This window comes from Mesocricetus auratus, unplaced genomic scaffold (assembly GCF_017639785.1).
Source record: "Mesocricetus auratus isolate SY011 unplaced genomic scaffold, BCM_Maur_2.0 Super-Scaffold_100014, whole genome shotgun sequence".
NCBI lineage: Eukaryota > Metazoa > Chordata > Mammalia > Rodentia > Cricetidae > Mesocricetus > Mesocricetus auratus.
The window spans coordinates 30922833-30945344 of NW_024429197.1; the positions used below are offsets into that span (position 1 = coordinate 30922833).

The 22512-nt window shown below is 41.4% G+C and overlaps 1 protein-coding gene across 1 annotated transcript in view; it reads left to right on the forward strand.

The window, feature by feature from the left end:
* The window catches only part of Zyg11b (zyg-11 family member B, cell cycle regulator), a 49361-nt gene that overhangs the window by 13936 nt on the left and 12913 nt on the right, over positions 1-22512 (forward strand). The window contains exons 3-8 of the mRNA XM_040757000.1: positions 1834-2588; positions 8147-8287; positions 13010-13186; positions 19369-19433; positions 21103-21202; positions 21457-21507. Coding sequence (XP_040612934.1) covers positions 1834-2588; positions 8147-8287; positions 13010-13186; positions 19369-19433; positions 21103-21202; positions 21457-21507 — 1289 coding nt within the window. The remainder of the gene's footprint in view (positions 1-1833; positions 2589-8146; positions 8288-13009; positions 13187-19368; positions 19434-21102; positions 21203-21456; positions 21508-22512) is intronic.

Consider the following 22512-nt stretch of genomic DNA (forward strand, 5'->3'; position numbering starts at 1 on the left):
GACAGCATCCAAAGACACAGAGAAACCCTGTCTCGAAAAACCAAAAAAAAAAAAAAAAAAAAAAAAAAAACAAAAAAAACCCAAACAACAACAACAAAATATTGTGCTATGTTTTACTCTTGTACTTTTTGGGGGGTGCTACACCCAGCTTCCAAAAAAATCACACACAGAGGCTTATGAATGCCCAGTTTTAGCTTGGCTTGTTTCTAGCCAACTTTTCTTAACTATAATTAACCCATCTACCTTTTCCCTCTGGACTCTATCTTTCTTTATTCCTGTAAATCTTTTCTTTCCTTCTTATTCCATGGGTGGCTGGCCCCTGATGTCCTCCTTTCCTTTTTCTCCTGTTGCTCCTCCTTTTCCTTGTTGTTCCTCTATACTCTGCCTACCATCCCCGCCTATCCTTGTTCCTGCCTCGTTATTGACCATTCAGCTCTTTATTAGACCATCAGGTGCTTCACACAGGCACAGCAACACAGCTTCACAGAGTTAAACAAATGCAGCATAAAAAAGGTCACACACTTAAAAATAATATTTTACCACAAATAGTGGCTCACTGGATAAATAGCATTACCACCAAAACCTAAGACCTGAGTTCTAGTCTAGGGATTCATGTGAAAGGAAAGAACTAACTCCACAAAGTTGTCCTCTGACCTCCACACTCATGCCATGCCATGAGCAGACATGTGTACACATGAATCAATAAATACAATTTTTAAAAATCTAAAAACTGAGCAAGCAGGGTGTGGTGGTGCATACACACAATAGATAAGTAAATAAATAATAGATAAGTAAATAAATAAATGTAGATCCAGGCGGTGGTGAAACACACCATTAATCCCAGCACTCAGGAGGCAGAGGCAGGCAGATCTCTGAGTTTGAGGCCACCCTGGTCTACAAAGCAAGTTGTAGGATAGCCAGGGCTGTTAAACAGAGAAACCTGTCTACAAAAAGACTAACCCAAAATAAAAATATTTCAAATCTGGCTAGTGGGTTTTTTGTTTGTTTGTTTGTTTGTTTGTTTGTTTTGAGACAGGGTCTCTCTGTGTAGTGCTGACTATGTAGATCATGCTAGCCTCGAACTCACAGAGATCTGCCTGCCCCTGCCTCCTGAGTGCTGGGATTAAAGGTGTGTGCCATCATACCCAGCTCTGGCTAATGGTTTAATAATGAATTCTAGTCATTCTATCTACTAAATATATTGTATGTATTTTTATATATGTAATAATGTACTGTGAACTTAAAAGATATTCTAAGAATATATTGGTATCAATATATTAGTGTAAAATTTAAACCTCACTCATACATAAACTCTACAAGTCTATTGAAGATTCTCTTCCTTGGTCACTTTAGTATCCAGATTGAAGAGACTCAGTCTTCATAAAACTATGTCTCTAGAACTTGAAGCCTTCTCCTTTGTCACAGAAGGAGAAGAGAATATGGGGACTCACAGTTGAGTCTCAGGTGCTTAAGTCTGCAGCCCCTTGACTGCATGTGGTCCTGTCTAATTTAAAGAGGTGCTGGGAGGTACAGCTAGCTGCCTGTGTGCCTCACAGAATGAAGAGAAGCAGGGATTGGTGAATGTCTGTCTACTGTTACCAGCTTCCTAATCTTGCAAAGTCTCCTTTTGAGTCTCAGTCTAAGTAATAGTATCTTCATCTCACCGAATTGTATCAAGTGAAATACAGCTGCATGGAAGTGTGAGAAATTTAAAATGTGATGCAAGTATTTGCTATTTGACTTGTTTTTTGTTTGTTGTGGTTTTGTTTTTTGAAGTTAATCTGTGGTTCTGTTTTTTTTTTTTAAGTTAAAATACTGTTTATTTTCCTCTAGGTTTGCTGAATGATGGAACTGTGGGAATATTCAGGGGTAACCAGATGCGCCTAAAGCGAGCTTGCATTCGCAAAGCAAAGATTTCTGCTGTTGCTTTCCGGAAAGCCTTCTGCCACCATAAGTTAGTAGAACTTGATGCCACAGGTGTGAATGCCGACATCACTATCACAGACATCATAAGTGGCCTTGGCAGTAATAAGTGGATCCAGCAAAATCTTCAGTGCTTGGTACTAAACTCATTAACTCTGTCCCTCGAGGATCCTTATGAGCGGTGTTTCAGCCGGCTTTCTGGTCTTCGAGCTCTGAGCATCACTAATGTGCTCTTTTACAATGAAGATCTGGCTGAAGTTGCTTCGTTGCCTAGACTGGAGAGCCTGGATATTTCTAACACCTCAATCACAGATATCACTGCCCTGCTGGCCTGCAAAGACCGGCTCAAGTCTCTCACCATGCACCATTTGAAATGTTTAAAAATGACGACTACCCAGATCCTGGATGTTGTTCGGGAACTGAAACATCTGAATCATCTTGACATCTCAGATGATAAACAGTTTACATCAGACATAGCCCTTCGATTACTAGAGCAAAAGGACATCTTGCCCAGTCTTGTCTCCCTGGATGTTTCAGGGAGAAAGCATGTGACAGACAAAGCTGTTGAAGCCTTCATACAGCAGCGGCCCAGCATGCAGTTCGTGGGTTTGCTGGCCACAGATGCTGGTTATTCTGAATTCCTCACGGGCAAAGGACACTTGAAGGTTAGATATTAAAAATGTATTTTATCTGACTGGTCAACTTTTTAGTTCCATAAAACTTCATTAGGATAAATGTCTAATATATGAAACAAGGCATGGAAAATGATTGTATAGTGAAAAGGTTTGCATTGAGGTAATAGTCCCAAATAAAAGTCCAGTGGGGCCAAGCATAGTGAACGCTTTTAATCCAAGCACTCATGGAGGCAGAGGAAGGTGAATTTCTGTGTGTTCCAGGCAGCAAGGGTTGCGAAGTAAGACCTTGTCTCAAAAAGTTCAATGGGGCTTGGGGATGGAGTTGATTTGGTAGAGTGCCTACTTCTAATCCCAGTACTATGGAGGCAGAGGCAGGTAGATTTCTGAATTTGAGACCAGACTGGTATACATACGGAATTCCAGGCCAACAGGGACTACTTAGTGAGACCCTGTCTCAAATAATATTAATAGTAATGATAACAACAACAATAACAATAATGTTTTAAAATATTTGGGCTGGAGAGATAGATGGCTCAGCATTTAAAAGCACTGGTTGTACTTCCAGAGGACCTGGCCTAGGTTCAACCCCCACCCAGCACACCCACATGGCAGCTCACAATCATCTGTAACTAGTCCCAGAGGATCTGATGTCATTTAGCATTCACAGGCATTCGGTACACATGTAGTAATATAGCATAGAACAGTGAAACAGGAGGGTTTGAGGCCAGGCTAGGCTACATAGCAAGGACCTAACTCAAAACAAAGGGTCATTAGAACTTTTTTTCCCAACACAGGATTTCTCTGTGTAACAGTCCTAGCTGTCCTGGAACTCATTTTGTAGACCAGGCTGGCCTAGAACTCACAGAGATCTGCCTCTGCCTCCCAAGTGCCAGGATTAAAGGTGTGTGTTATTACTGCCCGGTAGGGCAGGTGTTTCTAAGAACATGTGATGTGTTTATTGCACTTTCATTAGCATTACTTATTTGGGTGTCTCCATAGTCTTCCTGCCTCAGATTCCTAGCTGCTGGGATTACAGATGTGAGCCACCACACCTAATTTCGTAATTTAAGAAAATGGATGGTTTTCATTTTCTTGTTTTTTACTTTTGTTTTTAGATAGGGTCTCATCACTGTTTAGCCCTGCCTGGCCTGGAATTCATAATGTAGAAGGGATTGACCTCAAATTTACAGTGATCCTTCTTTTTGCATTTACCTCTAGAGGGCTAGGATTAAAACTGTATGCTACCTTACTCTGTGCCCAAAGTCGTTCTTTTTATTTTAGTTTATTTTGTATGTACAAATGCTTTACCTAGATGTATGTAGACTATTTGTGTGCCTGGTGCCTGAAGAGGCATCAGATCTCTTGGGACTGGAATCCCATACCGTTGTGAGCTGCCATAGGGGTATTGGCAATTGAACTCAAGTCCTCTGGAAGAGCAGTGCCAGTGCTCTTAATTGCAAAGTCATCTCTCCAGCCCCAGAAATGATTTTCCTAGGGGCAACAGCCAGCTGATCTTAGAACCCATTCTGTGCCTTGGATAGTTTGAATCTAAAGTTTGTGTGCTTCTCACTACTCCTACTACCTCTTCTGAAGTAGGTCTTGGTTTGGCTTTTCCTCAGTTTTCAGTTCCACCATGGCTGGTTTTCTGACCACCAAATTCCATTTTTGCCACCATTAGTTTCCTCAGTCTAGCACTTCACAAGTAGAGTTCTTAAATTTTTTGGCCATCTCACTCCCCAGGCGTACTTTATCAACCAAGCTCTGAACTCTTAAGAATTCCTTGACCTGTACTAAATCCAATGTTAATTTTCATACTTCATCCTATTTGACTCAAAGTTGTATTTGACACAGTTATGCTACCTTCTTGTAATACTTTTGCTTTTTTAAATTTAGCTTCTAGGATATCACACTTACCTTGTTTATTTTTTCTTCCTTGTTTGGTTGATTGTTTTCTTTTACTGTGTTTGTTGCTTGTTTTCTTTTACTGTATTTTTCTTCAAATTTTCAGGCTTCTGCTGTTAAAATGTTCCATGCCATAGCCCTGCAAATTTGTGTTTTATTTTGTTTCTGTAGTTAATCTTACCCAAAAGTCTGAGAAGCAATTATTCTTTTTCTAACTTTTTTATTATTTATTTTTATTTTATATGCATTGATGTTTTGCCTGCATGTATGTCTATATGAAGGCATCAGATCTCCTGCGACAGGAGTTACAGTTTGTGCTGCCTTGTGGGTGCTGGGAGTTGAACCCAGGTCTCTGAAAGAGCAACCAGTGCTCTTAACCACTGAGCCATCTCTCGAGCCCTGCAGTTATTTTTTTTTTTTTTGAGGCAAGTCCTGGAACTAGCTCTTATAGATCAGGCTGACCTTGAACTCACAGAGATACTCCTGCCTCTGCCTCCCGGTGTGGACCGCCACCAGCCGACTTATTTTGTGTGTGTGTGTTTTTTTTTTTAGGTTTAATTTTTTAAACCACTTTTATATATTTATTGGGGAGAGGTGTGCATGCTTGCTGCAAGTGTGTGGAAGTCATCAGGTGTCATTTATCTTCTACATTACATGTGTGCTCAGAATTGATCTCAGATCATCAGGCTGACTCCTTCCAATTGCCCTCTAGCCTCTACACATGTGCCATGGCACACATACCCTCAGAAAATAAACATAGGTGAAAAGGGTTTTTTTGGAAGTCTTTTTTAAGATTTATTTTAGGCAGGGCATAGCTATGACAGATACCTTTAATTCAAACAATTGGGAGGCAGAGGCAGGTAGATTTCTCATTTTGAAACCAGCCTGGTCTATAGAGTGAGTTCCAGGACACCCAGGGCTGTTACATCGAGAAACCCTGTCTTGAAAAATAAACAAACAAAAATTATTGTTGGTGTGTGTGTGTGTGTGTGTGCGCGCGCGCGTGCACGAGAGAGAGAGAGAGAGAGAGAGAGAGAGAGAGAGAGAGAGAGAGAGAGAGAGAGCGCTGAAAGAGCTGGATTTCCCCATAGAACTGGAGATATAGGTGTGGGTGATGGAAATCAAACTCCAGTCCTCTACAAGAACAATATTCTCTCCACCCCCCTTTTGGTTTTTTTGGGGCAGGGTTTTTCCGAGTAACTGCCCTGGCTGTTCTGGAACTTGCTCTGTAGACCAGACTGGCCTTGAACTCAGAGATCTGTCTGCTTCTGCCTCCGGAGTTCTGGAATCAAAGGTGTGTGCTACCGTGCACAGCACAAAATGCTGTTTTAACCACTGAGGCTGCACTCCATCCCTGGAGTGTCTTTGCCACGTCCTGTAGTTTGTAGGTTCCTCCTCCTCCTCTTCCTTTTCATTTTTATTTTTTAGATTTTTAAATTTTATGTGGTTCTGGGAATCAAACCCAGGTACTCTACAAAAATAAGTACTCATAACCACTAAACCATCTCTCCAGCTGTCTCCCCTTTGGTTCTTTTGAGACAGGATCTCACTGTGTACATGGCTGGTCTCAGACTTACAGAGATCCACTTACCTCCCACATTCTGGACTTAAAGGCATGTAATCTTATGCCCATTTTCCTGCACCCCTTTTATTGTTTTTGAGACAAGTTATCACTATGACTCCTGATTCACCTGGAACTCACTATATAGACCAGGTTGACCTTGAACTCAGAGATCCTCCTGCCTCTGCCTCCTAATGAATGGGATTAAAGGCGTGTACCACACCCAGCAGCCCTCTCCTTTTTTCCTTTTTTAAATTAAAAAATGATTACATTTATGTATATGTGCCATAGTATACGTGTGGTGGTCATAGGACAACTTACAGGAGGTTCTTCTGTGTGGGTCCCAGAAACTAAATTCAGGTTTTCATGCTTGATGGCAGATGCGTTTACCCAAAGATCTGTCTCATAGGCCCTTCCTTTTCTTTTCCTTTAAACGTGTCTAGTGGCCCAACATGGTGGTGCATGCCTTTAATCCCAACACTTGGAATCAGCAGCAGGTGGATCACTATGTGTTCACAGCCAACCTGTCTACACAGAGTTCTTGGCCAGCCAGGGATACATAGTGAGACTGTCAAAAACAAAACTGGTCTACGGAAAACAAAAACAGTCATTTTGACTTCTAGAATTCTCCTCAGAGTAGAATTTAAAATTTTTTTTGGGTACACATGTTCATGGTCCATGTTTCTTTCTGTCTTTTCTGCAGGTTAAGAGTTGGGATAGGTTCTTTCTGTATCTCATGCTGACTTGGTACTTACAGTATAGTCTAAGCTGGCCTTGAACTTAGAATTCTCCTGCCTCAACCTCCATTCCTGTTTTCTGCAAATTATTAGCTGGGCTTGGAGTTTAGTTAAATTAAGTACTCTTTTGTGTATGATGTTAGTCTTCTCTTCCTGTAACATCAGCAGTTATTGGTATTCAGTATCAGATAATTAATTCACTGGGGATTGTATAGTACCTAAATCTCATTCATTGGAGATCATCATGATGTGTGTCTGTACTTGTGCAGGTGTGCATACACATGTGAGTTTGTAGATGTCAGAGTACATCTTTGTCAAATTGGTTCTGTTTCAACCTTTACTTGGGTTTTAGGGATCAGACTCAGGTAACCAGGCTTGCATTGCAAGCACCTGCACCCACTGAGCCATTTCATCAGCCCTGTAACTTTTTTTTTTTGAGGCAGGGTTTCTCTGTGTAGCTTTGGAGTTTTTGGGGTCTGTCCTGAATTTGCTTTATAGATCAGAATAGCCTAGAGCTCCTCACAGAGATTTGCCTGCCTCTGCCTCCCAAGTGCTGGGATTAAAGGCATGTGCTTCTGCCTGGCAATCATTTTTCACTTGCTAGTTTGATTACTTTATAGTGTCACTTTTCATTAACTGTATTTGGTTTCACAGTACTCCCTGAACCAAAGTTTAACAAGTATATTAACCTGTGTAAATTAAGTTAGATTCAATTTTGAGTAAATCATCTTATGAAGCTTGATCAGTGTGGGGAAATTACAGGCTTATTTGATGAATACATAATAAGTGTTCCTTCTGAGCCATGCATAATGCTAGTCACTGTTGATGACATTGAGTGGTAAATGGGTCAGTGACGTGGGAGGACTGTGATAACTAGGAAAAAGAAATTTGGGGGAAACCTGACTTAGATTGGTGTGTCAGGAAGGCTTTCTCTAAAGATGGGCTTGACTTAGGAAGGGTAAGTACAAATTAGTTAAGCAAAGAGAAAATTTTAGAGTGGACCTTGTATGTGGTGATCTTTTGAGCTAGAGCTTAGCTTTTGAAAGATCATGGAGAAAGGCCAGCAATCCTGATAGCATTATGATTTACAGGAAAGAGTTTACCCTAAGAAGCAGCTTAAAAGTCTCAGTGAGACAGCAAGACTTGATGAAGCATGAAAAGTCTCGAGATTTATTCTAGGAGCTGTGTAGAAAATATCACAGGTTTGTGCTGGGTTCTTAGTCTAGTATGTGTCTTTGGTGTGGTGGCTGTGGTGGGTTAGAAAGTGATCATTCCCGTGTGTTTCAAGCCTCAGTTATGCTGACTGCCATTGTTGCAGCTGATGTTAGGATGGAGAATGGTAGAGGGTGAAAAGAATTGTAAACACTTCATCTTCTGGCTGTTCAAAGGTGTCTGGAGAAGCCAACGAAACCCAAATCGCAGAAGCACTAAGGCGGTACAGTGAAAGAGCTTTTTTTGTCCGGGAAGCTTTGTTTCACCTTTTTAGCCTGACTCATGTGATGGAAAAAACAAAACCAGAAATCTTAAAGGTAAGAAAAAGAAAGAAACTGGTGGTAAAAAATTTCCTAGCAGATTTTGTGTATTTAGTTTTGACTTGTATTTTATTTCTTTTTTATTTTTAATGGGATTGATGATCCCAGTTTTAGTTATTAGTTAATAAGTAAGTTAATTACATATCATTCCTGAAGTCTATACTAGTCTCATTAAGTAATATAAATGCTTTTCAATGCTGTTTTGTTACTTCAGACCAGTAACCCTGTGATGTTTTATTACATGAAAATGGAAGTATAGAAATGAACTCAATGTATCAATGTGCATCAGCCTTGTATTACTTCCAACTCAGAAGTGTTTTTGAAATACAATATCAGAATTTTGTAAGGTAGGGTTAGAAAGATAGCTCATTGGAAAAGATTATTTAGTGGGCAAGCTTGAATAACCAAGTTCAAATGCTAGCATCACATGTTTTAAAAAGCCAGTGTGGCTTTACTAGGGCTTGTTGACCACCAGAAACCCTATCTCAAAGTAACAAGGTGGAATGTTACACAGCAGGACAGTGTCCTCCTCTACACAAACATATGTACATAACACCACTTAACATACATACAACACACATCTCCCAAAATAAATATTTCCATAAGGTAGGGCCTAGGGATGTCGCTCAGTTGGTAGAGTCTTGCCTGGGATATATGAGACCAAAGTTTTAATCTCTTTTTTTTTTTTTTTTTTTTTTTTTTTGGTTTTTCGAGACAGGGTTTCTCTGTATTGTTTTGGAGGTTGTCCTGGAACTTGATCTGTAGACCAGGTTGTCCTTGAACTCACAGAGATCCGCCTGCCTCTGCCTCCCGAGTGCTGGGATTAAAGACTTGCACCACGAACGTCTGACTGGCTTTACTATCTTAACATTATAAACTGGGTATGGTGGCACATGCCTGTAGTTCCAGTACTTGGGAGAAGGGGACAGGAGAATCAGAAACTCAAGGGCATCCTTAGCTACGTAGTGAGTTGGAGGAAAACCTCTGCTATGTGAGACCCTATCTAAGGAAAAAACTGTACATTAAACTAAGTACAGTGACACATATCTTTTAATCCCAACACTCAGGAGGCAGAGGCTGGTAGATCTTTTCACATTTGAGGCCAATCTGGTCTACATGGTGAGACCTTGTCTCAAAAAAAAAGTTCCATTAATGTAGATCTGGATATGTAATCCACTGTTAAGAGTCCTGTCTCATACACATGTGGCCCTGATGTCAATCCTTAGTATGACAGAAAAATTGTTGTGGGGGGAGTAGTGAGATGGCCCAGCACTAAAGGAGCTTGCTGCCAAGCCTGAGGGTGTGAATTCAGCCCCCAGAACCCATGGGTTGAAGGAGAGACTGGCTGCCAAAAGTCTTCCTCTGATTTCCAGGTACGTATATATACATGCACAAATAAATGAAAAATATCTGTAAGGTGTTTTTCCTTCCTGTTTATAAATACCCTGGACTTTTGTAACAGACCCATGGTGTTAACCAATTAAGATGTTTTTGAAGCTGAGAAAGATTTCATTTTTCTGTTGTACTGGCACTAAATCCAAGGCTTTTCATATATTAGACAGTGCTCTACAACTGAGCTATACCCCACCCAAGAAAGGAATTCTTTTTTTTTCCTTTTCTTTTTTGAGGCAGGGTATCCATGTAGCTCTGGGTATCCTAGAATTCACTTTGTAGACCAGGTTGTCCTCTGCCTCCCAAATGCTGGGATTAGAGATTCTAAAAAATAAATAAATAAATAAACACAAGTATTTAGCTGGGCCTGATGGTACAGTCCTATAATTCACAACTACTTAGGAGGCAAATGCAGGAAGGTAACAGGTTCATGTTTGACCTGCATCATAGAGTGATCTCAGGGCCATCGTATGTTACATAGCAATAGTTTGTTTCAAAATAAAAATTAGTAAGGAATGGGGGATATAGCTCAATACACACACCACCACCACCACCACCACCACCACCACCACCACCACCACCACCACCACCACCACCACCACCACCACCACCATGCATTCAGGAGACTGAGGTAGAAGGGTTTCAAGTTCAAGCCCAAGTGAGCAACCTAGGCTTCAAGAGAGCTTTGAGGCTGGGGAGATGGTTCAGCATTTAAGGGTACTTGTTGTTCTTGGAGAAGACCCAGGTTTGATTCCTAGCACCCATGTGGTGGCTTATGGCCATCCATTGCTTTAGTTCCAGGTAATCAAACGGGCATACATGTGGTACATATTCATGCACACAAGCTAAACATGCATATACATAGAAGTACAACAAATCTAAAAACTTAAAAGAAAACTGAGGAAACCTTGCCTTAATACAAATTTAAGGTCAGGTGTGGGTGTGTGCCACTAACCCTGGCACTTTTGAGGCAGAGGTGAACAGATCTCTGAGTTTGATGCCAGCCTGGTCTGCAGAGCAAGTTCTAGGTTGGCCAGGGCTATGTAGTGAGACCTTGACTCAAGAAAGAGATGGAGGATATATAGTTTAGTGGTAGAGAACTTGTGTTTGACCTCTAGCACAGATATACATAAATAATAACCAATAGGAACACAAGAAATTTAGATTTGATAAAGCTACACAAACCTCACGGATCTATATTTTAGCCACAAATAATTCTTTTTTTTTTTTTTTTTTTTTTTTGGTTTTTCGAGACAGGGTTTCTCTGTGGCTTTGGAGGCTTTCCCTAGAACTTGCTCTTGTAGATCAGGCTGGCCTCGAACTCATAGAGATCCACCTGCCTCTGCCTCCATAGTTGCAAATAATTTTTATGCACATTCAGTTTTGAAATCTAATGAGTGCAAGACTTTATTTCCTGTTTCATTTAGTGGGTGTAGTCTGAAGACGTGGATTTTATCTACCATTTTATAGATTGTGAAACTGAGGACCTCTGGGGTTAAGAAAGAATAAGTCAGCGGCAGAGCTAGAACTGATTTGATACCCTAGTTATCTTAATTTTTTGAATGGGTTTGGGTAGGAATTGTAACATTTTACTATTATCACTAATGCCTGTCACGCCCTCCATGTAAACCAGTAGATGCTGGTACTTGCTTTGTCTTTTTTTTCCCCTTCCAGTTTTGGTATGTGATGGGGATGTCTTCTGTACATATGTTTCTCTTCCTGGTTGATGAATAAAACACTGTTGGCCTATAGGGCAACAGGATAGGCAGATCTAGGAGATAAGGAGAATTCTGGGAAACATAGTCAGAGTCAGATGCCATGGGAGACCCCAAAGGGGTAAGAGATCTGGACCCTTCTCTGGTGAGATAAGACCACGTGGAAATACTTAGATTAATAGAAATGGGTTGATAATTAAGACAGAGCTAGCCAGTAAGAAGCTTTAGTCATGGACCAACAGTTTCATAATTAATATAGTGTCTGTGTATTTAATTGGGAGTAATGCGGCTATGGGATTAGGCTGGTGGGAAAAACCATCCATAACAGGTGTTCCCACCTCCTCAGTAGGGTTTCTCTGTGTAGCCCTGGCTATCCTGGAACTCACTCTGTAGTTAGGCTGGCTTTGAACTCAGAAATCTGCCTTCCTCTGCTTCCTGAGTGCTTGGATTAAAGATTTGTGCCACTGTTAGCCAGCTCCAGTTTTGGTTTCTATAAAACTGAGCACAAAGGACTAGATCTCTAGCCCTGATTGAAATATTAATTAATTAAAGATTAAAGCCCATTTACATAAGTAGAGTTTTGTTTTTTAGATAGGATCTTGCTGTGTCACCCAGTTAGGCCTCATATTTACAGTCTTCCTGCCTCAGCCTCCCAATACTGGAATTACAGGCAAGTGCAGTGCTCTTCCCCATTATTTTTTTTTAAATATTTTATTTATTTATTGTGTATACAGTCTTCTGCCTGTGTGCCAGTGGAGGGCACCAGATCTCATTCAAGGTGGTTGTGAGCCACCATGTGGTTGCTGGGAATTGAACTCAGGACCTCTGGAAGAACAGTCAGTGCTCTTAACCGCTGGACCATCTCTCCAGCCCGCTCTTCCCCATTATTTATAAATGAATAGCTTTTAAAATGTGCTGATCTTCCCAATCCAGAATTTTAAAAGTGATGTAGAAATAATAATTTCCTTGAATAGACAGACAAGGAAATGATCTGGCATAGCCATGGAGGGAGCAACTTTAGAAAGGATTGCAAAAGATCACGTGTGGTTTGGCAAGGTATCCTGGTAAGGAGAATACAAGGGGTAGTCAGAATCTGAAGTTCTTTCCAGTTACTTCAGTTTTCTTAGTGTGGTTGAAAGCTTGGTTCTCTAGGGCTAGAGAGAGGGCTCAGTGGTTAATTGAGAGCACTTTCTGCTCTTCAGAGAACCTCTGGGGTTTTTGTCCCACATCGGGCAGCTCACAACTGCCTGTAACTTCAGTTCTGAGGGATCTGGCACCCTCTTCTGGCCTCTGTGGTCACATATATATGTACACACATACACACAAAGCTAAGTTTTCAGCTGAATTGAAGAATAGGGAGGACTTTAGGAGGGAAAGAAGACAAGTGAAGAATAGTTGTCTAGTCCAGAGAGAGGATGTATTTTATTGCATTCTAACTGGCAGTTCTGGCAAGGAAGGGAAGTTTGGGAGTTGAGAATAGTAATGGCCTAGGTGCTTTCCATATGAACATGTCTTTGAAGTTATTCTGTAACAACAATGCAGCCTTATTATATGAAGAGGATTTGTGTTTACGAGGTGAATTAAGATGACTAAATGTTTTGTTTTGTTTCAGCTTGTGGTTACTGGAATGAGAAACCATCCTATGAATTTGCCTGTGCAACTGGCTGCTAGTGCCTGTGTGTTTAACTTAACTAAACAGGACCTTGCTTTAGGCATGCCTGTCCGGCTCCTCGCTGATGTGACCCATTTGCTGCTCAAGGCCATGGAACATTTTCCTAATCACCAGCAGGTAAGCACCTGTGAATTCACATTCAAGTATTCTTAGATTCTTCTTTTACCACTCCTATTTCCATACAGTTCAATTTAATAAACCAAGCCTTCTTGTTTGCTGCTTTGTTCTTTCAAAGCAGGCTCTTTTGTAGCCCAAGCTGTTCTTGAACACCTGATTCCCCCCAACTACATTTCCACATTCTGAGATTAGGCATGCATCACCATGCCCAGAATTAACACTTCTTGGTGTTCCGGGCATGCCTTTAATCCCAGCATTTGGGAGGCAGAAGCTGGTGATTTCTCTAACTCTGAGGATAGCCTGGTCTACACAGCAAGTTCCAGGGCAGCCAGGGCTACATAGAGAAAACAAAACAAAACAAAAAAACAGAACCAAGATTGTATTGTAATTAGCAAATGAAAACTGAGAAAAAATTCATAATAAAAAATTAAGAAGTAAGGGTGGCAAAAATGGAGAGTGATTGTAATAGATAACAGATGTGGGATTTTTTTTTTTCAGTGCTAAGACTCAAATCCAGGGCCATGCCAATGTTGGGCAAATACTCTGTCACAAGCTGCATCCTCAGCTGGATTTCTTTTGGAGATAGGAAAACATGCTAAAAACTGGGCGAGAGATGTGGCCCAGTTTGTAGGATGTTTGCCTATTATACACAGGGCCCTGGGTTTAATCCCCATCACTGAACAAAACTGGGTATGGTGGTGCCTTACTGTAATTCAGAACACAGTATTTGGGAGTAAGAAGAGCAGGAGTTCAAGAGCAGGAGTTCAAGGTCATGTTCACCTACATAGCAGGTTTAAGGCCCAGTTGATTAGAGGACACTGTCTTAAAAAAAGGGGGGGCGGGGAGAGATGTACTGTACTAATTCTTCTATCATAGGATTATAACCGCAGAGACTAAAAACCACACATAACATGAATTGTATACTATATGAATTGTATCTTAATAAACCTGTCATATAGTTAAAAAAGAGTCTGTATGAATACTATGTATAATGATAAAAATTAGAAGCACCAAATATACAACAGAGTGCTAAAAAAACAGTAATGTTTTTTCAAGATAGGGATCCTCTGTGTAGGTCTGGCTGTCCTAGAACTTACTCTGTAAACAAGATTGGCCTTGAACTCAAGAGATCTGCCTGCCTTCACACATGTGCTCTGGCATTCTCAAACTCTCTCTCTCTCCTTCTTCTCCCCCCTCTCTCTCCTCCTTTTTCTCTCCCTCGCCCTCCCCCTCTCTCATGATATAGCCTAGCAGGTAAGGATGTTTGCCACTGACAGCCTGAGTTCAACCTCCAAGATCCACATTGAGAAATTTAACTGACTCCCATAAGTTGTCCTCTGGTCCCCCCACCCCATCCCCACACAGACAAATACAGGAGATACAATATTTTTTCGAAGTTATAGACTTTTAAATGCAAAATTTGTGCAGGTCAAATGTGGTAAATTCCTGTAATCTAAGCACATAAGAGGTGAAACTGGAAGACCAGGGATCCTTGACTATGTAGTGAATTCAAGCCATTTTGGGAAATGTGAGACACTGTCACAAATCGTTCACCTCCAAAATAATTCTTAGGTGATTGGTGTCTTATCTGTTGAAGATTAAGAGGTATTGTCATATAATATATGTATTTTATATTAGGAAATTTTTATTTAGGAGATTGAGTGAATGTGCTTGCTGTACAATCAGGAGGACCACCTGAGTTCAGGTCTCCAGTCCTATAGGGGCAGAGGCAGGTGGATCCTGGGACCTCTTTGACCAGCTCGTCTAGCTGAAACTTTAGTCCAGGTTCAGTAAGAATATTAGTTACTTTTCCAGTCTGCAATAAAATCTTCTGCTGAGATAACTAAAGGACGCTTTTACTTTGACTTAAAGTTTAAAGTTACAGTCCATTGTTGTGGGAATATCACAGCAGCAGGAGCAGGAGAATTGGCTGGCAGCATTGCACCAGTAGTCAAATGGTGGTGGCTTCTAGTGTTTAGCACACTTTTTCCTTTTCTCCAGTCCAGGATCCTAGTTTAGGGAATGGTGCCATCCACAGTGGGTGAGTCTTCTCTTCTCAATTAACCAATCAAGATAACCCCTCAGAGATGCTCAGAGGCCCATCCCTAAATTGAGATTAACCATCATAAAAAGAGACTTTGTCTCAAAGATAAGGTAAAGAATAATAGTGGAAGATTACCAGTGTAGACCTCTGGCCCCCACATGCTCATGCACATCAAACCACACATACTCATCACAGATTAATAAATACAACATTTAAATGTTACTTAGTTTATGGGGCTGGAAAGATGACTTAATGATTCAGAGCACTTGCTGCTCTTTCAGAGGACCTAGATGAGTTCCCAACACCCACATAGCAGCCAACAAACCACCTGTAACTCCACCTTCAGAGGAAATCTGATGTCCTCTTCTGGTCTGTGCAGGCATTGCATATACATGGTCCACATGTACACTCAGGCACACACACATAGATGGTATAGAAATAAATCTGGTTGGGTGGTGGTGGTGCACGCTGTTAATCCCAGCACTCAGGAGGCAGAGATAGGTGGACCTCTGTGAGTTCAAGGCCAGCCTGGTCTACAGAGCAAGTTCCAAGACAGGCTCCAAAGCAATACAGAGGAACCATGTCTTGAAAAACAATAAACACACAAATGAAAAAATAAATCTGGAAAATAAAGACTTAATATTTAGATAGGCATGCTGCTGTGTACCTGTAGACCCAGCTACAGGAGAGGTTGAGGAAGGAGGATCTTGTGGTGATATATTATTTATGATTTATTAAAGCTTGCCTTAGAATTCAGAAAGCACAGTCAGCCACAAGTCTTAGAAACCAGGCACACACCTTTAATCCCAGGACTCAGGATTAAGAGGTAGAAGGATCTCTGTTAGTTCAAGGCCACACTGAGCTATACAAAATTGATCCAGTCCTAAAGAGAAACAGCTCACACAAAGATGATCTCAGTACCTGGGATCACATGCCCTTAATCCCAGACTCATGAGAGTTGTTTAAGAGAGGAACAGGGTCTCAGAGCTGGTATTCGTTCTCCAGTCACATTGAGGATAAGAAGACATTGAAGTCTCAGCATTCTCCAGCCACGTTGAGGAGAGCGTAGCAGTCTGGGATTTCAGTCTGAGGTCTGGTGGAGCCAGGATCACCTTTCAACCTGAGCTAGAGACAAGAGCTAGTGGCTGGATGCCTTCCTTCTCTGATCATCAGCTTGAAGCTTGAACCCCAATATCAGTCTCTGGGTCTTTTATTTTTTTGTGTTACAGGATCTCTTGAGCCCAGGAATTACAGGCCATCCTGCTTAACCTAGTAAGACTCCTGTCAAAGAAGGAAAAGTTGCAGCTATTGGATGCTGTTTGAAGTAAATGTCATAGGAGCTTGAGGGAAATGAGTAGTGCTGCCAGGTACATAGTGTATGGACAAGGCACAGGAAGACTTCATAGAGCAGGTGATGGAGCCACAACTTGGAAAATGGATAAGAAAAGCAATGGGACCTAAATGGGAATGCACAGGCCATTCCAGTGAGGGCAAGTTGCTTGTAACCAGAATGTAGGAAGGACAGTGTAGGATTAGGCCAGTGATAGCCAAATTTGGTGAATGGCAGTATTGAAAATTCTTGAATACTTGCATATTTGAGGCTAGAGCCATAAAAGTCAAAATTCCAGTTGGTCAAAACTTGAAGAAAGTAACAAATGCCATTTTCTCTTGTTTTCTTATGACATTTTGCAGAGGGAATAAGCCATTGATCAGACCCAGTGATGCTTTTCTGTTACCAATTTAAGCCATTAGTTCAATTAAGTTTAGTGTCTCTTTATTCCCTATGATGAGGTCTGCAATTCAGACAGAAAAACTCACAGTGTGGTACAGCATAGCAAGTACTAAGAAGCAAGTCAGCTTAAGAGCCCTAATGTCAAAATCGAGAATCGGAGACTGAAAAACAAAACCTTTGATGCCCTTTATGATACTCAGAGAGCTTTTTTTTTTTTTTTAAGACAGGATTTCTCTGTGTAGCCCTAACTGTCCTGGAACTAGCCCTTGTAGACCAGGCTAACCTCCAACTCACAGACATCTGCCTGCCTCTGCCTCCTGGGTGCTGTCATTAAAGGCTTGTGCTACCACCGCCTGGCCTCAGAGAACTTCTTATTTCAGATTATTTATTTTCATATTTGGTCTACTTAACTGGTAAAGTCCATGCCAGTGTTCCCAAATCTTAATGCCTTGTCCTTCTTACACTCTGGTCACAAGCTGCTGCTTGCCCTTAGAGTGGCCTGCCTATTCTCATAATAGTTCCACTGATTTTCCTAACCAATTTTCAAGATAATTGCTCCAACATAACCTGCTCTTTGAAATCTTGCCTTACACTAAAAGCTCTGAAGTCCACTTTTTCTTCTCCCAGACATTTCAGCTAAGTAGTACTGTACTGTGAGGAGCTCAAGGGGGGCAGTTAGGACAGTCGAAAACTAAGAAAGCATCCTGAGAGATGTAAATTCCAGAGCCTAAGAATATAGCTCAGTTGAGAGAGTGCTTGCCTTGAATATACAAAGCCCATGGTTCCTTCCCTGGGAATAGGGCTTACACTTGTTTGCCTGTAATCCCAGCACTTGAGAGGTTAAAAACAGGAAGACTAAAAGTTCAAAGTCATCCTCAGCTACATAGTAAGTCAGAGGCCAGCCTGGGCTGCGTGAGATCATGACTCAAATGAACGGGGTAGGGAGTGGGGTGCCAGCTGAGAGTTGACTTATTGGCCAAGACTTGTTCTTAGAGAGGACCCAGGTTTTCAGTTCTCAGTTGTTGTAATTTAAGAAAAGCAGCAGACGAGAGAAAAACGCCAAGCAGAGGTTTTTTGTTTTTGTTTTATTTTTAATTAGGAAAAGGGATCATAAAAAGGGGAAAGGGAAGAGGGGAGACTGGCCCCTGGAGACAGGAGCAGCAGGAGAGAGGAGAAAGGAAAGAAGAGGAGAGAGAAGAAAGGGGGGAACAGATAGAGGGAGAGAAAGAGGAGGATCGGAGGTGGGCTGGGTCCTTTTAAAAGGGAGCATAGTGAATATGCACTGGTGGTGCTCTCAGTGGCTGCAGCTGAGGGCGTATCCTGTCAGAACCCCAAGTACAGGCCAGTACAGATGCCTAAATACTAACACCGGTGTCAACATGGAGGCTCATAACCTCTGCAGACACTAGGCATACATGTTGGGTACACATATACACGGGCAAAACATTCACAAAATAAAATAAATGTTTTTAAAGTTAAAGGGCTTTCAAAGAACATAATTTAATGTACTGATATAAAATCTGAATTGAATTCCTATGTTTAAAAGTATAAAGTTTTCGGGCGTTGGTGGCGCACGCCTTTAATCCCAGCACTCGGGAGGCAGAGGCAGGCGGATCTCTGTGAGTTCGAGACCAGCCTGGTCTACAGAGTGAGTTCCAGGACAGCCTCCAAAACAATACAGAGAAACCCTGCCTCGAAAAACCAAAAACTAAAAAAAAAAAAAAAAAAAAAGTATAAAGTTTTCCGAAAACAATTTATTCTTGATAACATTTATAAAGAATTCGTTTAAAGAACATACTTTTGATCAGGTGTGGTGGTACAAACCTTTAATCTTAGCATTTGGGAGGTAGACACAGGTTGATCTCTGGTAATTCAAGGCCAGTATAGTTTACATAGCAAGCTCCTGGACAGCCAGAGCCACATAATTGAGAGATCTGTCTCAGACTAAGAACAAAAATTGTGTATCTTTCACGATTTAAAAACAGTAGCTGGAGGGGCTGGAGAGATGGCTCAGAGGTTAAGAGCACTGACTGCTCTTCCAGAGGTCCTGAGTTCAATTCCCAGCAACCACATGGTGGCTCACAGCCATCTACAATTTAATCTGGTGCATGCCCTCTTCTGGCATGTAGACAAACTGTATCTGTAATAAATAAATAAATCTTTAAAAAAAAAAACAGTAGCTGGAGCTGGTTGTATAAGTAACTGGGGTTTAGTCAGAGTGTTTGCCTTTCATTCATGAGCCTTGGGTTCAATCTCCAGCACTTACCATGCCCGCACCCTCCTCACACACATTTAAACATAATTTTTAAAATACTTTTTAAAAGACTATCTTTGGCTCAAAGATAAGAGAATGATGTTCTTTTCAGTTTTGTTTTGTTCTTTTTCTCTCTCCTTTTTATGCTTTAGTTACAGAAGAATTGCCTGCTCTCACTTTGCAGTGACCGGATTCTTCAAGATGTTCCATTTAATAGGCAAGTAATAGCTTGACAACATGAATTCAACCCCCAAGGCCCACATGGTAGAAGGAGGGACAGTTTGACTCCCTCAAGTTGTCCTCTGATCTTCATATGCATGCTGCGTGAGAACATGCATGTGTTCACACACTCATATAAAATTAATTTTAAAAGTGTTTAACAAAGATTATGCTTAAAGCTATGATGTTGAAATACTGAAGTGTTTTCATTGTAGAAGGTAAAATGCCAATTTTGACTATATCTCTATATTATTGTGTCTCTCTGTGTGTTTTTGTGGGGGTGTGTTGTTATGTGTGTGCACAATGTACACATGTATCAGTGTGAAAACCAGAGGTTGACATTGGGTGTCTTCCTCAATGCTCCTTACCTTATTTTTTTGAGACAGGGTCCCTCACTGAACCTGGAGTTCACGGAGTGGGCTAGACTGGCTGGCCATCAAGTCCCAGGGATCCTCCTGTCTCTGCCTCCCCAGAGCTAAGATTACAGGTATGCGTTGCCATGCCGAGCTCTTTTACATGGTTGCTGGGGATTCAACTCAGGTCCTCATGCTGGCACAGCGTGCCCTTTACCAGCTGAGCTTTCTCCGCAGCCCCATGCTCCTGTTTCTCTACCATTGCTAGCATTTTGATGAGCACAGTGGTGCAGGCCTATAATCCCAGGAGGAGAACTAGAAGTTCAAAGCCTGCCTGGCAACTTACTTGAGACTGTCTCAAAATGAAAACAAACAGCCAGGTATAGTGGCACATGCCAGTAATTCCAGCACATGGAAGGTGGAGGCAGGAAGATCAGCAGTTTAAGGTCATCCTTGGCTTCATAGAGAGTTTGAGGACAGCCTGAGCTGCATGAGACCCTATCTCAAAAAGACACAAATAAGGGCTGGCAAGATGGCTCAGCTGGACCCATCCCAAGTATACACACGGACTTTGGACTCCAATAGAACAATGTGAGGTGCACTCTCACCCTGAACTCTTGGGAAAGGGTCTAGGCCCTGCCCTATATGAAATGACACACTATGGACACCCCCATTGAGGGCCTCACCCTCCCTGGAGAAATGAGGGGATAACGGGGGGGGGGGGCACGGGAGGAAGGGAGGGAATGGGAGAGGGACCTGGAACTGACTTGTGAAGCAACCTTGATTCTTATCTAAATTTAAACTGGAAAATAAAATGAAAAAAAAATGAAAAAAAAAAAAAAAGATGGCTCAGCTGGTAAAAAGCACTTTTCACAAAAGCCTGACCATCTGAGTTCAAATTCTAGAACCCACAGTGGAAGGAGAGTACTGATTCTAAAAATTTGTTCTCTGATGGCCACATATATATACATATGTATATGTATATATATATATCATAGCATACCTGCACACTCATGCACATCATAGATAAACAAACATACACACACTACCAGTAAGGAAAATAAAAATGATAGACACTATAAATAAATAAGATAAAGGTCTGGGGATATATATCTGTGGTAGAACTTTTGCCTAGACAAGGCTCTGGGTCCAGTTCTCAACATTTTGAAAATACTAATGGTAATTTGTTATTCTCCTTCATTAAGAGAAAGCTTCCTTTCCCACACATTAAGTTGTAGGTAGTATCAGCCTTCCCCGGCTCCCTAAAATCGTACCTGGATCTCCAAGATTGAGGAAACCCTCTTGTGTTTTCAGGTTTGAAGCAGCCAAGCTTGTCATGCAGTGGCTTTGCAATCACGAAGATCAAAACATGCAAAGAATGGCAGTTGCTATCATTTCCATCCTGGCTGCCAAGGTACCTGAACTTTGCTGAATGATTTCCTAAAGGCGGTTGTTGCTCATTGCAGTTACTGCTGCCCCCTCTGTTGTATGCCAGAAAAGTTAGTACACCTCTCTGCTGTCCTGCTTATTTAATTGTGTTGAATATTGCAGAATGGGGGGAGGCTAATGAGCTATTTCAGTCTGGCTATGGAGGCTGTTATGGTGAAATATAGTAAACTCACACCTATTAACTCCTGGGCATTTCCTTTATCTTATATTTGCTTCTAGCTTTCTACAGAGCAAACTGCGCAGCTTGGTGCTGAGCTCTTCATTGTCCGGGTAAGTTTACTTTCCCTCTTTTTAGGATACTTCATAGTGTTTTGGTTTTTTTGCTTGTTTTGTTTTTTTTTTTTTTGTTTTTAATTTTTAAAAATGTATTTATTTTACATGTATAGGTATTTTGCTTCCATGTGTGTCTGTGCACTGTGTGGAGGTGTTCTGGTCCTGGTGGAGTCTAAAAGAGTGAATTGGGTCCCATGGGACTGGAGTTACAGACAGTTGTGAGCTGCCACATGGGTGCTGATAATTAAACCAGGTTCTCTTGAGGATTAACCAGTGCTCTCAATCTTTGAGCCATCTCTCCAGTCCTTGATAGTATTCTTTTTTTTTTTTTTTTTTTTTTTTTTTGGTTTTTCGAGATAGGGTTTCTCTGTAGCTTTGGAGGCTGTCCTGGAACTCACTCAGTAGACCAGGCTGGCCTCGAACTCACAGAGATCCGCCTGCCTCTGCCTCCCGAGTGCTGGGATTAAAGGCGTGCGCCACCAACGCCCGGCTCCTTGATGTGGTGTATCTTTTGTGAGTATGTATGGGTGTAGGTGTATGTGTATGTGTATGTGTTCGTGTTCCTGGGGATCTAAGCCAGGGTTTCACACATGCTTTGTCATCTTTCTACTATAGACCACCCCTGTCCCAGCTTTTCTCTATTTTTTAATTAATTCACTTCTTCTAAATGAATGTATTCAGTTGTTTCTTGTTTTGTTTTGATTTGATATTTGGTCGTTTGTAGAATTAGGGGTTGACCTTGCATATGCTAGGCAGGCATTCCACCACTAAGCTGTATTCCTGACCTCAAATGTATTCTTTTTTTTCCATGTTATACATTTGTTTCATTTTTGTGTGTATGAGTTTTTTTGCCTGTGTGTGTATGTATACCATGTGCATGCCTGGTGCCTGCAGAGGTCAGAAGAAGATCGTAGATATCCTGAAACTAGAGCTAAGGGTGGTTGTGAGCCACCGTGTGAATGATGGGATTTCTCTGCAAGTACGCTTTGATCACTGAGCCAT